The sequence below is a fragment of the Chamaea fasciata genome, unplaced genomic scaffold (assembly GCF_029207755.1).
Source record: "Chamaea fasciata isolate MVZ Bird 193981 ecotype frontalis unplaced genomic scaffold, bChaFas1.0.hap1 SCAF_10, whole genome shotgun sequence".
Lineage (NCBI taxonomy): Eukaryota > Metazoa > Chordata > Aves > Passeriformes > Sylviidae > Chamaea > Chamaea fasciata.
The window spans coordinates 20,673,320-20,691,448 of record NW_027094095.1 but is presented as its reverse complement, the minus strand read 5'-3'; the positions used below and the strand labels follow the sequence as shown (position 1 = coordinate 20,691,448).

General features: G+C 38.9%; 1 protein-coding gene across 7 annotated transcripts in view; it reads left to right on the top strand.

Moving 5' to 3' along the window:
* PTGFR (prostaglandin F receptor) overlaps window positions 1–15,078 on the top strand; it is a 48,561-nt gene extending 33,483 nt beyond the window's left edge. For all 7 annotated transcript variants that reach the window (XM_066192581.1, XM_066192576.1, XM_066192577.1 and 4 more), the window contains one exon: window positions 12,882–15,078. In XM_066192581.1, coding sequence (XP_066048678.1) covers window positions 12,882–13,187 — 306 coding nt within the window. In that variant the 3' untranslated portion in view covers window positions 13,188–15,078. The remainder of the gene's footprint in view (window positions 1–12,881) is intronic.
* Window positions 15,079–18,129: the final 3,051 nt, after the last annotated feature.

Here is an 18,129-nt window from a genome sequence, read left to right as displayed (position 1 = left end):
CAAGAGTTTGGATTCATTTGGTGTTATTCCCCATCTGATGGGGAGGGGGTGTCTTGATTTCTTTGTTTCCCTTCTGTTTTCAATCTAGTCTGGTATGTCCATTGACATGTGTATGGCTACCATAGTCAAGTCCAATACTGTAATCCAACTGCAGATTTACTTCACGATTACATTTTAAATTAATTTTATTTTTTTTCCAAGTGGAGTTAATTTTCAGACATTGTCACTGTCTTGTGATAAAATCATTTTCAGATGTCATTAGAGTCACAAGATCCTGGATTGTCCTTTATGGTGTCTGGTGTGGAAATGAACTTGAGTCCTGCATCTGCTCAGTGATAGTGAAGTTGTTTTACTGCCTATTTATATATGTGTGTAAGTGTATATATAGCTAACACTTAATATTATAAATAATAATATATAGTATTGTAATCAGTCACCACCTGTGTCTTAAGATTCATGAAGATATGGATGGTCCGTTTTTTCAAAAGCACAGCCCATGGCATGGCTCTTGTGGAGCTCTTCTTGGACAGGGACCTCCTTCTGATTTCTTTTTTTTTTCTTTTGATTTCTTTCCCAAAGCTCCAACTCATCTGTTTTTTCAAAAATAAGCAGCTTTTTCAAGTTTTCTGCCACTGTGAGAGAATCTTCCCTTAGTTAAGTATGAGAATGAGAGGTGTTCCCTGCTTCTTCCCTTATGGGAGAACACTGATGCCTTTTGAGGAGTTGAGAGCAGGAGAAAATTCACAAAAATACCCAAACAAGTGAAATTCACGAGTTTTATAATAATATATGTAGTCAATGATTTGCAGAAGCACATTTGTTTTCGTCCAAATAATTTTGCTTTGTGATGGGTAATTTCAGGTAAATATGTTCTGAAGATAGTAACTTCAGCTTCTCTGTAGAGTGCCAGCTTTCCTCATCGTTATGAGAGCCTTAGCCCTTTGCTAAGGGTATGCCAATTTTGCTGGATGAATTTGGTCCCTAGGGGTTGGATTCCCAAAGCAAATGTTTGGGCAGGAGCATTTTGTGACAAGCACCTCTGATGAAATGCATTGTTATATAAAGCTGGTTTTTGGCTATGACTTGACATCTGGCGTGTCATGAAACAGCTTGGTTTGGAGCTGTGTTTGTATGAGCAAATTCTGACATAGCTATGTCGTATTCTGTGGGGCTCAAGGGATAAACTTTTTATAAAATTTGTTTTTTTGGAGTAGCAAAGAGAACTGCCTGTGACTATGGGCAGCAGAGATTTATTTCAGAGTGAATTTATTTACAGGAACAAATTATGATATGGAGAAATTTCTAATCTTTTTCATGTGTGAAACACAGCCTGAGAAAAATACTTCTACATTCAAATTATTCTTGTTAAGATCTTTTTCCATACAGTTAACTGATTAATTTCATTCCAGTTTTACCTCCCCTCTACTGCAGAAAATAGCCAATCCTGTTTTTTTTGGAAAGAGCTCTGTTTGTTTCATACTAATAAATCAACTGCTCTCCAGTTGCTTTTTTTTACTGCTTTAGTTTAATTTTTATCAGTCCTTTCTCATGTAGTCTCTTCTCCTTCCAATTTGTTATGCTAATTGTGTCTCCCTGGACTTGCTCTGACTTTTTCTTGTCCTCAGGCTGTCTCATGCAGTGAGGCTTGATGGCTGCTTTTCGTGCACCACTAGGGCTGCATTCAGCTTGTGATTTACAGAATCACTTCAACTGAGAAGCTGCTGGTGCTGGTCTGAGTGGTGCGTTCAGAGAATGAGCTCTGGAGCTGGTGAGAAACTGATGCACTAACAGGGAGGTTTTTTTTGGAATGCCCTTATCCCATCCCACCCTGGTTGTTCCATCAGCTCTTTTGGGTGCAGAGACAGGCTCATGGTTGGTATGTGCTGAAGGAGGTCAGTTTGTTGCAGGTTTTACACTAAGTAACTTCTGGGACACATCCTTGTGTACAGTATAAGGTAGTTGGATGCTCGAGGCAATCCTCTATATCTCATTTGAGTGTTTTTTGCGTGTGTAGCCATGTATACGCTTCGTCAGGTGTTCATACCTGTGAACTTGATACTCTTGAAGTCTCTCCCTCCATCTTTGTTTTCTGTCTTCTTTATTCAGGTGGCAGTTTACATTTTTGTGGCACTGCCTTATGCTTTTATGTGCAATGGGCATCATATATGTGAGCTTGTTGCTCTATTAACGCTGTTTGTATGCCTTCACTGCTGGTTGTATTATCCCTACAGCTAAAGAGTTACTAAAAAATTTATCCCGTGTGCTCTTGTGACTGCTGATTTCTCATAATCAGAAAGTGCAGCTGAGGAGAAGCAGGAAGAGGTCCCAAGATGCAGGTCCATGCTCAGCCAGTGAGGACTCAGATCTCATGTGGGGCTGCTCTGCAGAAACATGTTATTATGTCACTGTTTATTAATCAAAGCTGCAGCCACCGTGAGCTTGTGCCTGCACAGGCACTCTCAACAGGGAGAGTGATTTTTTCTTTTGAGAAAGAATAATTTAAGCTTTCAATTTCCACAGGTGTGTTTCTGAAGAATGAAGAAGGAGGTACTCTTAAATATGTTTAGCTAATCTTGCAGCTTTGAATGCTGTTGTAAATTTTCAGAGGGGGTAACAACACTTACCTGTCCTTTTCAGAGCTCAGATTTTAAAGAAGATAATTAGTGATAATTACTATGCTTGTGCTGGCTTTTGTCATTGAGTTCTCGCTAGAAAGTTTGTCTGCTGACACCACACAAAGACAGGATGCATTGTCAGCAGAAATGGTTCATGTTGGGTGTGGGAACTCTTCACTGCCTGTGGTAGGGGAGGTGACCTGTGGGCAGGTCTCCTGTGAGAAAACTCCTTGGACACTCAGTGCATCTCTGAGGCTGTGTGCCAGCCCAGGTTAGGAGCCCACTTCTGTCACAATGGTTTTAATAAATGAGCCAGTTTCATGGGGAAAGGAAAAAAAGCTTTTTGCCCGCAGCAGACCCGCTAGATAACTCCTCTTTATCTTTAGTCTGCATCATCGATACAGTGATAGTTATTGTTGACTGTTGGCAGTTATTTCTCTTCCAGATCTTGCTGTGAGGAGATCAGGTGTGTCAGCTTGAATGAATAAAATGCTCCCTAAGTTCCTCTGAAAAAAAGTTCTCTAGTTTGATTGTCTTTTGGAGCTACATTAGAGAATGGGCTCTCACTCCCATCATGGTCCTTTGATTGCTTGCTGAGTTTCTCAATACATCCATTAACTCTCTGCAAATTCAATTACTGTTCTTACTTAAGTTTCTCCTAGTGTCTGATAACTAACTCAAGGTTAAATTGCTGAAAGATTCCTGTCTTTGCTAATATTATGGCCCAAAAGGTATTTTCAAATACATAACTCATTTTACGGGTTAAGACAAAAGAGAACACTTATTTTGATTTAAGTTTTTGTTAGTCTCAAGGCAGAAGTTTCTTTCCAGCTTAGTTTCCCATGGAATAAGGTTTATTCAGCAGCTCACACAATTTGAGTGTGCTTTTGTTTGTCCCCATGAAAATACTCCTGGAAAGAATTTGCATGTGTTGGCAGACAGAGTAGCAAAGTTTAATGCAATGCATTTAAAAGTCCAATCCAACTATTCAGATGCGTTTCTATGGTACTAGAAACGTTTGGATAAGACGTTCATACCTTCCTTAGTATTGCTTGTGGAGAACTTCCTTTAATTTTGTATTCCTAAGTGGCACAGCTGCCTAATTCCACCAGGTTAGATGAGAACTGGTATGATGTTAATTTTAGCCTATACCTGCCTAAAATGATACTGAATTTTAAAGGTACTGCTTTGGTGTTAAGAATTGGTCTGTTCCTATTTTCATCTTTTACAGTACATAGAGATCTTACAGCCTTATCCTTTCTGAGAATAATGAATCATTTTAACAAAAATGTTTATAAGCATGGGCCAGGGCATAGTTTATCATAGAGTGCTTAGAAACTCTATGGTAATTGTGGCTATATTTGTAATTCAAGTGTTTACCTCCCCCTCACAGAAGTCAGGGAGCTGAGATACTCTCAACAGGAAAGTGCTGGAGAAGAAATGGGCAGTGGTACTGATATGAACCAGGGAAGGAAGGAGGGCTGAGATTGACATATTGCCCTTTACCAGAGGCTTCTGGGAAGCATAAATATAGTTTTTGTTATCTATGTTTACTTGTGCTGTTTGGAAAAAATTGCGTAAAGCCTTTTCTGTTAATTCAGTGCCATCAGAACACAATAAGATTGTTTTAGAGAGAAAAAGTAGGGAAGGCAGGTTTCCAGTCACGTGAGAACATGGCATTTTTGGAATAATGTGCTTCTGTTTTTGTTTCATACTTGTTTGCTTCTTGATTTTTAAATTTAGGTGTTATACACTGAATTAAACTATGAAACACCGTATTTTGTTTCAAATAGGCGTCAGTGACTTTCACAGAAAATGTAGGTTGGTGGTTTTTTTTCAATTTCGAAGTTGCCATCTCAAGAAATCAAATTCTGAAAACTTCACCGAAATAAATTTGCCATCCATAACCTTTCCTTGTTTATTTCACTTGGTTAAGTTTTTGGATTCTGTGTTTGGTATTAAAAAGAATGAATGTCAGCTTGACATTCATTCTATTGTTTAATGTAAGAGAATTCTTCCTATTTCCTAGATATTACACTTATTCAGGCATTTCTTACTTGAACATGTCATACACTGCATAACCATCTTTGGAAAATGTCATACATGACATAACCATTTTTGGATGGTTATTTTAGGAAAGCTGTCTTTTCTGACTATCTAAACACTTTAAATGGTAAAGTTGTTGCTGAAAAGTCTCAGGGAGTAATACACTCACGTGGAAAAACTCCAGAAAGTCCCTCATCCCCACCAGTTTAAATGACAGATATCAGGGTGTGATATACATTCATATATTCTGTGAGAGAGTATTTATTATTATCATTAATATGGTGTTAATCCACAATCTGGAGTGTGGCATGGTGCTTTCTAGTACAGGTTGCTTGTGTCTGAAATGCTGTAGGATTGGTTCATGTCGGGAGGAACTGCTGAGTTGCAGTTTGGGTTGCAGGCTCCCTGGGGACAGAGGTTCCCTGTGTGCCCAGCAGTGCAGAAGGCTGTCCCATCACAGCTTCTGTGGGTGTGCTTTTGGAAACAGCAGTGCTCAGGGTGCAGAACACTGCAGAAAGGGTTTACACCAGGGGCGACAGTGAAGTTTTAGTAAACGTGATTCATTCTTTGGGATTAATTTTCATATTGGGTGAGGTGAAATAGATGAACAGTAGAACGAACTGGAGCTGCTTTGTAGGTGCTGTACCATCTCCTGCTGTCCTGGACTTGTGTGCTGCCCCTCCAGAGGTTTGGGCTCCCCAAGTTACAGGAATGGGGTAGGATGGAAAGGATGTAGTGAATCTGCTCAAGAGTAACCTCGTGACCCATGTGATGACTGACATCAGGACATGAGTGCATGGGAAGGAAGACTCTTGTGCTGGGAGGGATGCGACCAGCTGTATTCCCATCTGCTTCGCTGCTTGGAAAGAGAGAAAGTGAAGCAAAAAGGAGTAAGTGGTAGCAGTTGGTTTTAGGATTTACAGTTCATTAGTGATCTAGAAATAAATTGAATCCACTTTTTACCAGAGGCGTGCATTTGCAGAAGTAATGAGAAGTAAATCACTTTTAAATGGGGACTTGATTTTTCTCTTCCATCTTCCTCCTGAAAGGTGGTTGAACTGCATAGCAGACCCTTGCAATTTATTTGGCAACATAAAAGAAAAAGATAATTGCAAATTATATATTCCAACTTGGTAGATATATTGCTAATTCATTAGTCTTGATATTTCTGATCAGAGCTGCTTAGTTTACTCCTTCAGAATGATACATAGAATAAGTCACTTTAACAAAGGTGATCTAAAAAGAATGACATGAAAGCAATGCATCATGTCTTCTTTTGCCTCCAGTCAGTTTTCAAACACTGCAAATCAGATAGTACCAAGTGATTAGGTGACAATAACTCCAGTCCATCTTCAACAAGGACGGGATCACCAGTGGAGGTTTAAATAGAAATTAGGAAAACATATCTTCATTGAAAGAGTAAACAGGCATTGGTATAGGCTGCCCAGGGAAGTGCTGGAATCACCATCCCTGGAAGTGTTGAAAAGACATGTGGATGTGGTACTTGGGCACGTGGAAAAGGTGGTGAGCATGGTGGTGCTAGGTTAATGGTTGGTCTTGATGATTGTAGAGGTCTCATCCAACTTTTTCAGCCTGTTCTATACTTACGGACCTCTGCAGCTCGTCTTCCCCCAGGCTGTCTGTGTATTGTTGCTTTTTTCTTCATTCACACAATTCTCTTCCTCCCCAGTATTGTGTGATTCCTTCTTTGGATATTTGTAGGGTATCGGTGGGAGAAGTTCTGTTGCTCTCAAATAAATTAGAATATTTATTTAAGCATTAAAAATATGATTTTTTTCCAAATGAGTGTGAAAACCTGGAAAAGCAAAGTGACAATAGGGAAATAACAAGTAATTTCTAGGGTTTGAAGCTTTATCCAACTAATGGGAGAATAACTTAATCCCAAGCATTTATACTCCTTGCCTTCCTAAATACTTCAGGATGGTCCTTACTATAGATATTAGACATACTCTATTGTTTTCTGGTCCTTAAAATTGTCTTGTAAAGCTTCTCTCTCGCTGGGTAAAGAATATTTTAATTCTATCTATAAAACAGACTTTTTTGTGCAAGAGGTTTTTTGTTACAGGCCTTGTTCTTAGGCAAGTATACATTCCTCACGCTGTGGAAACAGGCTTTCTTGTAACTTTAAAACATGTAGCTCAGGAAGCAGGTTGTTTATTTGACTTTGGTATGGACACTATGTCTTTTCATTGTGAAGTGAGTCATCTACTGTTTCCAATTCTAGAATCTTTTCTATCCATATCCACAATGCTTTCGTTCAAATGAGTTATCAATTAAGCTGTGAGAGTAACTACATTGCTAGCTAGTTGAACTGAAGTATTTCTTGTTTTGATGGCAAGGCAAGGAAACAAAGATAGAGGACTGTTGGTCCAAGGTAAAAATATTTGGATTATTTAAGAGAAACAAAGAGATGAGCGCTTTATTCGAGCCCAACATGAATTTATCCTACTGCAAAACTGACGCAAAATAGGTAGTGTCTAAGGGAAAGGTTGACAGAAATAAAAACTTCACTTTCACTTAATGTTTGCAAGTTCATGCACAAAGACCTGCCCCTGCCCTCTGGTTATGAGGCTTACTTCATAATTTCTTTCCTGTCAATTTCAGTGAGAAATTGCCTGGTCACAGACTAAGGAATATGAGAAAATATTTTTATTTGCTTTGTGAAAAATCTTGTATTTTCCTGGTTTTTCTATACTTTTTGGACTTTTCACACCTCTGCAGCTTAACAATACCTTCAAAATATTTATGCAATTTCTTTTTAAGGGGGTCAAATAGTGATCCAGTGAATCCACTCTTAATTTTTAGTGGCATTATTATTTTATCACAGAAATATACATGAGAGAAAAGGTGACGCACTTATTCTGCTGCTGCTGCTTCTCAAAAGCTGATCCTGCCAAATTGTACGTAAGGAATTACTACATATGCTCTTAAAAGTACTCTCTGGACTCTAATGTGGCAGAAAGCTGCCTCATATATTTTGTAATCTAAAATTAATTTTTAAATTGGCATTTTTTTATAAAATCACTATGCTCAATAAAAATTTAATTGCTAAGCTAAGTGGTCATCTGGTATATAGAAGTTGAAATACAGTTAATGTTTTTCTTTCAGAAGGGAAAATGAAAGCATTAGGGAAAAACGTTGCAGATCTAGAACATAACAAGCATTATGTGGCATAAGTAGAACAGTGTGTGTACTAATATTCTGATGGCAGAAGTGGTGTACTGAATATTGTTCTTGGAAGCTCTTGCTTTTAAACTGACTTGCAGAATCACATAAAAATAAAACAAAGCAAACTCAGCTTTGTTGCAACGAATGCTTGGCTTGTATACTGCAAGATCAATATAGCAATGGTACAGCGGTTTGCTGTCAGTGTTATTTTTAACACTGTTAGTGTTTCTTTTTTAACAGCTCTGTTTGGGAGATATAAAATGGTACATAAAATGTGAAGATATATGCATTTTTATTTCTTTCTCATGCTATTTTGCAAATTTATCTTCTTAAGGTCTGTGTTTATAGAGTACTACAAGATGTCATCCCATATGATCCTGTTAGACTGAAACTGCTTCTGTAAAATGAAAAGTGAAAGTTCCAAAAACTGTAGAAATTCAAAATAAGTGTATATTTTTTGTTTCAGTGGATTGGGACATAATCAGTTATGTTTTGCCTTGAAACCTCTGTGGTTTAGAAGAAGGGGATTTGTACCTCAGGGTTCAACACTCCCAGTAGTGACAAAATATAAGTGTTCTGCAAATACTGAAAAATCCACGGACTGCCTTCCATTAATGGAAATCCTCAGAACTGCTTGTAAGGAAATCCAAAGGAAGAGGAAGAGGCTTGGGAGGGTCCGCAAGGTTGCCACAGGGAAGTGGTATCTGAAGGCTGAGCTGGAGCAGACAAGATTTTCCGATATTTGTCTATTCTGCTTTCCATGTTCATCTTTTGGTGACTGGGTTTTATCCAGTTTCCTGAAGTCAAGGATAGAACCTGGATTTAGAGCCTGTGAGGTGAAATGCATCAGAGTCTCATTTTTGTCTTAATTCTTAACTAGCTCTAAAGTCAGCTGCTTGTTTTGACTGACTGTCCTTGAGTACTAACAGGAATGTGACTAAGCAGCCCAACCTTTGAGCCTATTGGTTGTTCTCGTGTAGATCCAATTGGAAAGAAAATTAAATTAGTGCTGTTTATGTTTAGAAAGTGGTGTGAAGCCTTGGAGCAATTTTTTTTATTTATTTGTCCCTAAGGGAAATGGTAATTCTCTGATGCTCTCTGCTAGGTGCAGAATTGAGGAAGCCAACAATTTCCAAATGTTTTTAAAAAATTTCCATCAGATTTTCTGGATCTTGAAAAGTGAGCTTAGGTTTTAATGAAGCCGAAGATTAGACAAAAAGTATGTAGAAGTTTTACGTATTGTGTCAAGTCCTTGCTTGACACAAATCTGTTTTCTCTTTCTATATTTTTAGGGACACTGGATTCTCAGGTCCTTTCTTAAACCATCAGGACTAGTATGAGTCAGAGTAATTTTATATCTTTCAAGCAGGTAACCTTGGTTTAAAAAATTGCTTTTACAGCTATGATTTTATAGTACCTTTTCTAAAGAAAGTTTGAATTGTCATAGTTACATCATATGATACTTTTTTTTTTGCAAACCAGGGAGACATACTACAGCTGTCTTCATATAAACAGAGTATAAATCAGCAGAGTGCTACTTGGATTCTTACATTTCTAAATATGTTAGAAAATGTCATGAGTTACGTGTATTATTTACCAGCTGAGGATTAATTTTTTGAGTCATGCTGCTGAATCTGCATGAATATTGACTTCAGTTGTGGAGATCAAAGGTGGTTGGATATGATGCAGTAGTGTTGCCTCTTCCCCGCTTATGTACTGCTGCCTACAGAGAACAAAATTCCTTTGTCATCCCAACTTGGTGGAGCTGCAGGGAAAGGAAAAAAGGGTTTAAGTTGGTTCCCTGACTTTGAACCAATTATCAACCTCTAATACTAAGATAAGAATAAATGAAGTGTTCTTTTTGTGCCCGTGGAGGTGGTCCCACTCTCAAAAGTCCACTTGGCACTGCACCAAGTTCTGGTGGAAATTTCTGAGCTGATGACTTGAACCATTTCAGTGACACAAATTTCTCACACCCAGGGAGAAAATCCAGGTTGTCTGCATGTTTTGCTTCAATTAAATCTTTTATTAAACAGCTGGTAGTGTATTAGTCCTTTTTGTAACTTACCGTTTCAAACTGACTTTGGAACAGTATTTTAAGAATTTAAATTTAAATAAAACAAATCAACTATGAAAATGTGATAGGAATAATAATTTTTATTAACTTCATTCCATTCCACCCCTTTTCTGCTGAAGTTTAAGTCTTGTTCAGCAGATTATTTTAGAAAGGCTCCAGAATATAGTTTCCTCTTTGCACAGTTGCTTGCAGTTTTCTTACATGATTTTTCAGAAGATGTGAAGAGGCCCCAGTACAGGGCACAATCTCTTTGGAGGAGTGAGAAACTCTCTCACTTGATACTCAAAGTGATGGCAACGTGTCCTGCTGCTCTGCCACGAGTGTTTTAGGGTAAAAATGCTCATGCTCAGAGATGCAATGAGATTCTCAGTCTTATTACATTTTTATATGGAAATCTTGGCCTCTTAGAACTTCAAAAAGCTGGGACATTCTTTTATATTAGTTTTAGAGATACAAGAAAAAATATTTTTTAATTTCTGCATCATATTCCCAAATAATGTTGGAAATATGGTTAGGAAAATAGTGTTTTATAAAACGAATTTTGTAGATAATTAGATTTTATCTTATTTCAAATCCAGGGACCTACAGCTGAGTTGCTTAAACATGTGTCTGTGTACATAAGCTCTACTTTCTCTCTGAGAGTTTAGATGTATTATTGTTTGTATGTCCAATGTTCAGAAGAGGCAACTGAAATGTTCTGGATGAACCTTCTCCAAGTGTCAGAATCCATAAATTATGTATCAGTTTTCCTTGTTGTCCTGATTTACTTCATGCAAATCCATATCAAAGCATAAATTGTTTATGTTAAGCAGCAAATTAATAGATTCACTTAGAGGTGATTACTTCTAAATGCAAATTACTTCTAAATGCAAACAATTCTCACAAATGTTCTAGGTAACGTGAGAAAATAAGTTTTACAAAGTCTGGATGGAGCTACTTTTCCTTATTAGCAGCATCTACTGCTTGTTTTTCTGGACATGAAATTGCTTTGGATTTGGCATTTATTAAAGCCAGAGAATGTGAGAGAGGAACAACAAATGAATTTTTAAGTACATCAAGAGGCAGATTAGTAAACTGTATGTCTGCATGAAGTCAAACATGCTGTATGGGATAAGGACATTGGTCTGTGAGCTCTGTTGATCTGTCGTTTGCTGCCCAGTCCTGTTTGCAGAGTAAGGAGTATTCTGTCCGCGTTTGCCTTGTGGTATTGGACCTCTAATAAATAAAATGTAGACTGTCCTGAAAAAACATCCCATGTGAAGCCAAAGGAGCTGTTCAAGTTTGGGTGGGCTGCTGATGTCAGAGAGGAATGTGCCCAGTGGTTGTGGGGTGAAAAGCAGATTCAGGGAACTGGCTTGTTTGTGTTGGCTTGGTGCTCAGACATTCCTCCTCCTCCCCACACCAGTTCCCAGCTGTGCTCCTGCCAGTCCTGCCAGCTTCCTCAGCAATGTTCCTGGGGGCTTCCTTTGCTGCTCCCATAGAAGCCATACAGAAACACTTGATCAAATGATTCATCGAAGAAGTTCAGTGTCCTTTTATGCCTTCACTTTGTGCCTTTCAGGTTTACACTCAGGTGTGGTGACCTGCAAGCTATAGGTAGGGTCTGGAAATACAGAGAAGCTTTTAAAAAAAAGTAAAATAGGTTTTGTCATAGGTTTGCTGGCATATTGAGCTTCCAGTTTCTTCTCTCTTCATTCATTATTTTTTTTAGTTTTTCTGTTGAGTTTCTTTTCAGTGCATCTTTTTGAAATTATAATCCTGCACTTGGACAGCCTGACCGTACCTCTCTTTGCCCAATAAATCAGTGTACTCCCAGCATCAGTTGTAAAATATCCCATTTCTTAGTTAAATAACTGCAGTGCTTTAAGGCTTTGGAACTAAAAGCCTTACAGTGTTTCATCTTTCTACCAAAAAAGTCTTCATGTGGTTTTAACATTAATAACAGGGCGAGATAATTTACCATCTTCTGGCAGATTCCTGGCTTGGCAGATCAGGCTTTGCTCACACAGGAACTCAGGTTACAAACTCCCAGCAGCAGCCAGCCTGGAAGGGAGGTATCTGCAGGGCAGGAGCCCCAGTGGCCTGACTTTCCCTGGGGCTGTCTCACAGCCCAGCTCGTTGCTCTGCAGAGCAGGGGCACCAGAGCCACAGCTTGCTGGGCTGGTGTAGCCCTTGGATATCCTCTGCCGGATGTGCCCTGCTGAGCTGCTCTGGAGTTCCACCGTGTGGAATTATTGGCTCTGGTAGTGCTGTTGCTGGTGGAGGTCTGTGCATGTGTAGCACTTCCAGAGGTGAATGAAACCCTCTGTGTCTCCACTGACAAGTGGCTTTTGCCATCATGGTTTAAATTTTCCTACAGACCTCTAAATCCTCTGGTGTCAATAAAATGTGTTCTGTTGCAGCATAAAAAAGTGAATTTTCTTGTTGAAATCATGGTACTGTGTTCCTTATGCAGCCTTTAGTTAGGAAAATGTGAAAAATAAATAGCTGCTATAAAAACGTGCTGACCTACAAGTGGATTCTGTCCTTGAGAAAATCCATTTCTGGAACAGTCTTGGCACACTTTGTTAGATCAAATTCTGGATTAAGTTTTCACTTGTTGCTCAGATCAATCCCTTGTTTTGGAGGGTATTCCCTGGCTGGTTGCCATTCTCTGCTTAAAGTTCAGCAGAAGTAATTCAGCAGAGGCACGTGTATGTCCTTTGTAAAACATTAGAGGATTTCTAGGATGATAAATGTTGTATGCTTGAAAGTATTTACACTGCAGTTTGGGATGCACTGATGCTGTGAAGCTGTGAAGGTTAGAGACGATGAAACAATTTTACTCATTTACGTGCATTCTTTGTATGTTTTTTTAATGTACTGTTTTAAAATACTCAACTTTCAGGTTTAATTTAAATGCTCTCTGGGTGTATTTTTTTGATGCATAATTCTAAAAATATTCCCCTTTCCAGGTGACAATGGCCAGAATTGGGATTAACGAGGGTGGCTCAAAGGAGACCTGTGAAACGATACTTTTCGCTCTCCGAATGGCCACGTGGAATCAGATTTTAGACCCCTGGGTGTACATTCTCCTCCGGAAGGCTGTTCTCAAAAACCTGTACAAGATCACCAGCGGATGTTGTGGCGTGCAGGTCATAAATTTACACATGTGGGAACTCAGCTCCATCAAGAATTCCCTGAAGGTTGCAGCAATATCAGAGTCACCAGGAAGTTCCAAACAGATAAACCTCCAGCCTCTCACCTCTATGGGACAATGAAGTTTAACTCAGTCTCTGAAGAGATTATGGAGGCAACGCTCCTACATGGGCAGTACCTTAAAACGAGTTCCAAGGCTCAGTGGTTTGGCATTTGTTTTAAATTGTGAGTTGTTTGCTGTTGTTGCTTACCAGTTTGATAACTGCCCATATCAAACTTGATAAGGGCCCTTGAATGTTTTAATTCATTTTAGCATACATCCCTTCCAAAACTGGTAGTGGAATGTTAAATCTTCTGTATTTTTCCCTTCCATGTGCTAAAGTGAAGAGGGCTCCTTATAACACTCCCCACTGAACCTTTCACCTTAACAGGCTTCTTTACAAGTGTAGAAGTGATCTCCAGGGTGATTTTTAAAAGGGGTAGATTTTTTTTCTACCAGGGATACCCTCAAATCCTTTGCAGAGTCACTGTTTTCTAGAATAAAGTCAAGCGTCCTTTCCATAAGGGTATTCTGTGCTTCTAGGCATTGAATTTACCAATTGTATATGTAAAAGACATTTTGCTTATGCCCAGTTTATTAAATGATCACTGTGCTTGGTTCATTGACTTGACCTCTTAATTATTTACTGTTCCATGAATTTTTGGGAGAGCTGCAAACTCTGCTTCAGTGCTAGGGTTCCTTTCAAATCACTGACAAAACCTGACGTTCCCTGTGGGAACACAGAAGCAGATGAGCTCAACTTCCGTATAGTTATGTTTCGAGGCGTGTTGGTGAGCTTTTAGTCTTTTCAGCAAATTTTGTTGAAAGTAACAGGCATAAAGCAGTGGTGAGTCTGTGAAGACAGTAGCTTTCCCCTCCCTCCCAAACGGAAGGATGATTCTGGAAGCGTTCCCCTAGTGCATGTACTGAAATACTCATGTGGTACATCTGCTTCATTTGTAAAAGCTCACATGTGCGTCGTGAAAATGGATGTGACCAAACGAGCACCTCTGCAGGGAACTGCTTTGGGAGCAGGGTTTTGTTTGTGCAAGCAAACTGAAGGCTCAGTTTTTGCAGGATCTGTGTCTAAAGAGCTGAGAGCATTCAATAACTTGAAGGTACCAGAAAATTTTCAGGACAGCTTCACATGGAAGGCTCTTCACCTTTAATGCTGCTAAAAGAAGCTTTGGTTTTTGTGACTGTATGCTGTTCAGAAGCCACAAATGAGAGGTATTATTTTAATATAGGTCTATGCTATTTTTACCTACAACTACATTAGTGAAGTGTTGGTATATTTGAACAAAGTAGTTAAAACCAGATTCACTGAGAAGACAGTCTGAGGGACCAAAACTATTCACAAAGTACAAATTCGTGTTGTATGTGAGAATAGTTTGTAAGTCAGAAAATAAAAACCCAAAAGGTTTAAATATTCCTTTTTTTTTTTTAATTTTTTGAAAGCTATTTCCTTTTTGTTTTAAAAAGGTTGAAAAATAAGTGGGTTAAATAACCCTGTAATGAAATGGCTTTATTTACCTTAAAGAATTTCTGTACATGATTTTTTTTCTCGGTCTTAGGGCTGATAAACGATGGACAGATTTGATGCTGGTAAAAGTTCTGCACTATTGCTTCACGTGAGTTCTGCTGAAATCTGGAAGCATTCAGTCAGTGCTCAGCTTGGCTTTTTCATTTCATAGAATGTGATGTGTATCTGTTGAAATAAATTATTTGTTCCTTATGGAAGATTGTTGTTTTAGCAGCTGCAAAATAATGTTGGTCCATAAATTGTTGAGATATTTGATATTTCGGTGAATGAAGCTTGAAAGTGTTCCATTTTTATTGTGTGAATAAATGTAGCTTGTGTTGTTCATTCTGGTTGGCTTGTAAAACAACAAAGCAAAGTTTATATGTATATGTGATTTCCTATATTTTGTGTACTGATACACATCGAATGTAAATTGCAAAGCCTCATTAAAGTTTCCAAACTGTATCCTTAGAGTTAAGGTGTTTTTGTGGAACAAAAAAGATCCTAAGTTGTTAAAAATAATCCTTGTGGCAAAAAGCACCACACTAGATTCAAGACAACCGCTATCCTTCCCACGTGTGTTAAGGCAGAGAGGGGGCGGTGACAATTCAGATAAGAGGTACCAGTGTTTGTACACGGCTGTCACACGAGCAGCCCAGTTCAGTTGCTGGTCTGAGGCAGACAAGGTCATGCTCTGATGATCCATGCTTAGAAAATGCAAATAAGAGTGGAACTGAGGCAGTTTGGTGCTTGGGATGAAAGTATTTTTTCTCCAAGTATCTGCCCGTGTTTCACATACACTATGAATCCTGAAAAAGAAGTGAGTTTGGCTGTTGATATTTCGCCTTGCTCAGTGGTGTGATGACCTGCAGAGGCAGCTCAGGATACTGTCACCCAAGGACCTGTTACCACTGAAAGTGATTGGATTCTCATTTCATTCCATTTCATCTCACAGAAGAGCCAGCAACGTGCTGTGTTGTATGATTAGCAAGTTATATGTTTTATGGAATATGAGATTATTAAAAAAAACCACTGGGATGGCTTCACATTAGGATGTGAGTATTGCCCAGGCAGGGAGCAAAGGACAGTCTGCTTAGCCATGTGCTGATGGTCTCTTTAGGGGTTGGCTAACGATGGGAGCAGTCGTGAGCTGCCTATTTACTGCTGGCAATAATTAGTGCCTCCAGAGCAGGCAGGGGCAATAAGTGCTCTGGTGGGAAGAAAGTGAATCTCATTTCTGACTAATGACTGAGGAAATCCTCAGGGTGGGAGAATATTTTGATCTAATTGGGATTTTAAGCAACGGCAGGCTATATAAGGAAGCACATTATCCTAGAATGAGGTCCTAGGGTGGGCTGAATCAACGTGCTGAGGAAAGAAACTATCAGTAACCAGTTGCTCAACACAGGGATTATGCAAATGCCTGTAGTTTGTTACCTGGATACGAAGATGGAGAGCAAAGTTCAAGGCCTTTTAGAGGTGATTCTTGAGACAAAGGGTCCACCTTATGTGTTTATTTTCAGATTTCTGGGTATTAAGTGTTTTTATTAGTGTAGTCTGATATGTTAGCTGCAATTTCAGGAATATGTACCGGTTCTGTAGCCATGGTGATCCTTTAGGACAAGATGTTGGGGCCTTTCAGATGTGCCTTACCTGCCAATGCGCTGCTCCAAGATGTTACAGGTAACTCAGCACTTCACTGGATAACAGGATAGATTGGAATAAGATTTAATTTTCTTGGGAAAGGTGCTCAAGTGCCAAGGGAATTTACAATGCCTGAGGTGACTTTTATTGCTTCCTTGAAAAACCTCAGAAATTTTTCAGTTTTAACTTCTTCAGTCTGTCACCACTGAAAATAGCAAAACTGGTCTTTCATTTCAGCAAACAATGACTTTCCATTAAGGGTTGCTGCATTATATTGAGGAAAGTATTTACTGTTTGAACAGACAATGCTTTCCTGCTAAATGTCAGTTAGTTTTGATACTTACAAGGAAATTTAAAAATACTAACAGTATAATGCTGTTTCCAAAGTGAGATAAAAGAGGGGCTGTTTAAAATGCATTTTGTGTTCTTGAGATAACCCAGAGTTTACTGTTATGGTGAGGAATAGCTGCAAGGGAAAAAACCGATCTTGAGTTCCAGTACCTCTTGGCTCATGTTGAGGGAGTATGTCAGGTGGAAAATATTGCCCATTAAAGCTGTGTTGATTGATTCAGTAACAGCATGCTTTGTATTCTTACAAAAATGACTTTTAAAATGTGTGTTGCTCCTTAGCAGTGGCTGCAGCAATGTGGGGAATGGTGGTGACAGGTATTGTGTGTCTCACAGCTTGTCTTGGACACTGGAGCTGGGCAAGCAATGGGTAAAATATCATATTTGATTCTCTGCATGGAACAGCCACTATACAGCTTACTTTCTGATGGCCATTAATACATTCAGATGGATAATTTGGAGGGAGACTTTCTTATGTTCTAAACAGAACAACTCAGATTATCAAGTAAACTGCTCTCTCGCCACCAGAATGTTTTCTGTTGATTTTGCTCAGTTGTTTTGGGAGCCCATGCCCTTGGTGGCAGGAGATCAGGCTAGTGAGCAGGAGCTACACTTGCTTATCCTTAGAGATCCTTAAATGTAACTCACGGATTCTTTAACCCATACTTTCTTCAGGCTTTTGAAAGTTTCCTGGTTATTTAATTACATCTCAATTTTTTGGTGTAGGCTGAAAGACAGTGACAGTTGCAGGTCTTTATCACCTGTTACTGGTTTGTCCTTGTTAAGTAGTAATCCATACTTTTTCTGGTCTTCAGTTCACTTCAGTACTGTCTGGGAAATCAAAACAGTTTTGTAGTCTGACCCTTTTGTAGCTGGTGCTCTGCTTTTGTGCAGGTGCATGCAACAAACATGTGGTCCACGGTTTCTGGCTCAAGTGTCTTACATACTGTCTCTGAGTACAAAATTTGTAGGTTTTTGTTTTTTTTTTTTTTTGGTTCCCTTAAGGGATGCCATTGGAAAAAGTTCCATCTGGCTCTGGAGAAATGTAGAAGAGATTTATGTTTAGAAGAGGTAGGCAGTGCAATCGAGGAATGGATCTGCTGGTGGAAACAGGGATTTGAGCAGAGCCTGAAGATTGTGCAAGCCCTAAACCATTAGGTCTCACTCAGTACAATTTTTTCATAAGCAACAGAAAACAAACAAACATAATATTTTCAGCAAGTTACAGGAAGGATTAATAACACAAAAATGCTAAAGGTTGAATCAATCACTGCTTGCTGTAATAGATCTGACCCTCCTCGTGTGGGGGGAAAAGGCTTCCTGTAAACACTTCAGGAACTTCAAGTGATGATGCTTTAAGAACAAACCCACTTGTCCCTTTCTATTGCTTCCTGTAAACAAAATGACATCTGAAGTAATTTTGTCCAATGAAAATGGTTAAATAGTAAAAATATAATTTCAAGTGCAATTTGAAAAATTGTTTGTAACTAGGCTAAGTTAAAGAGTGACA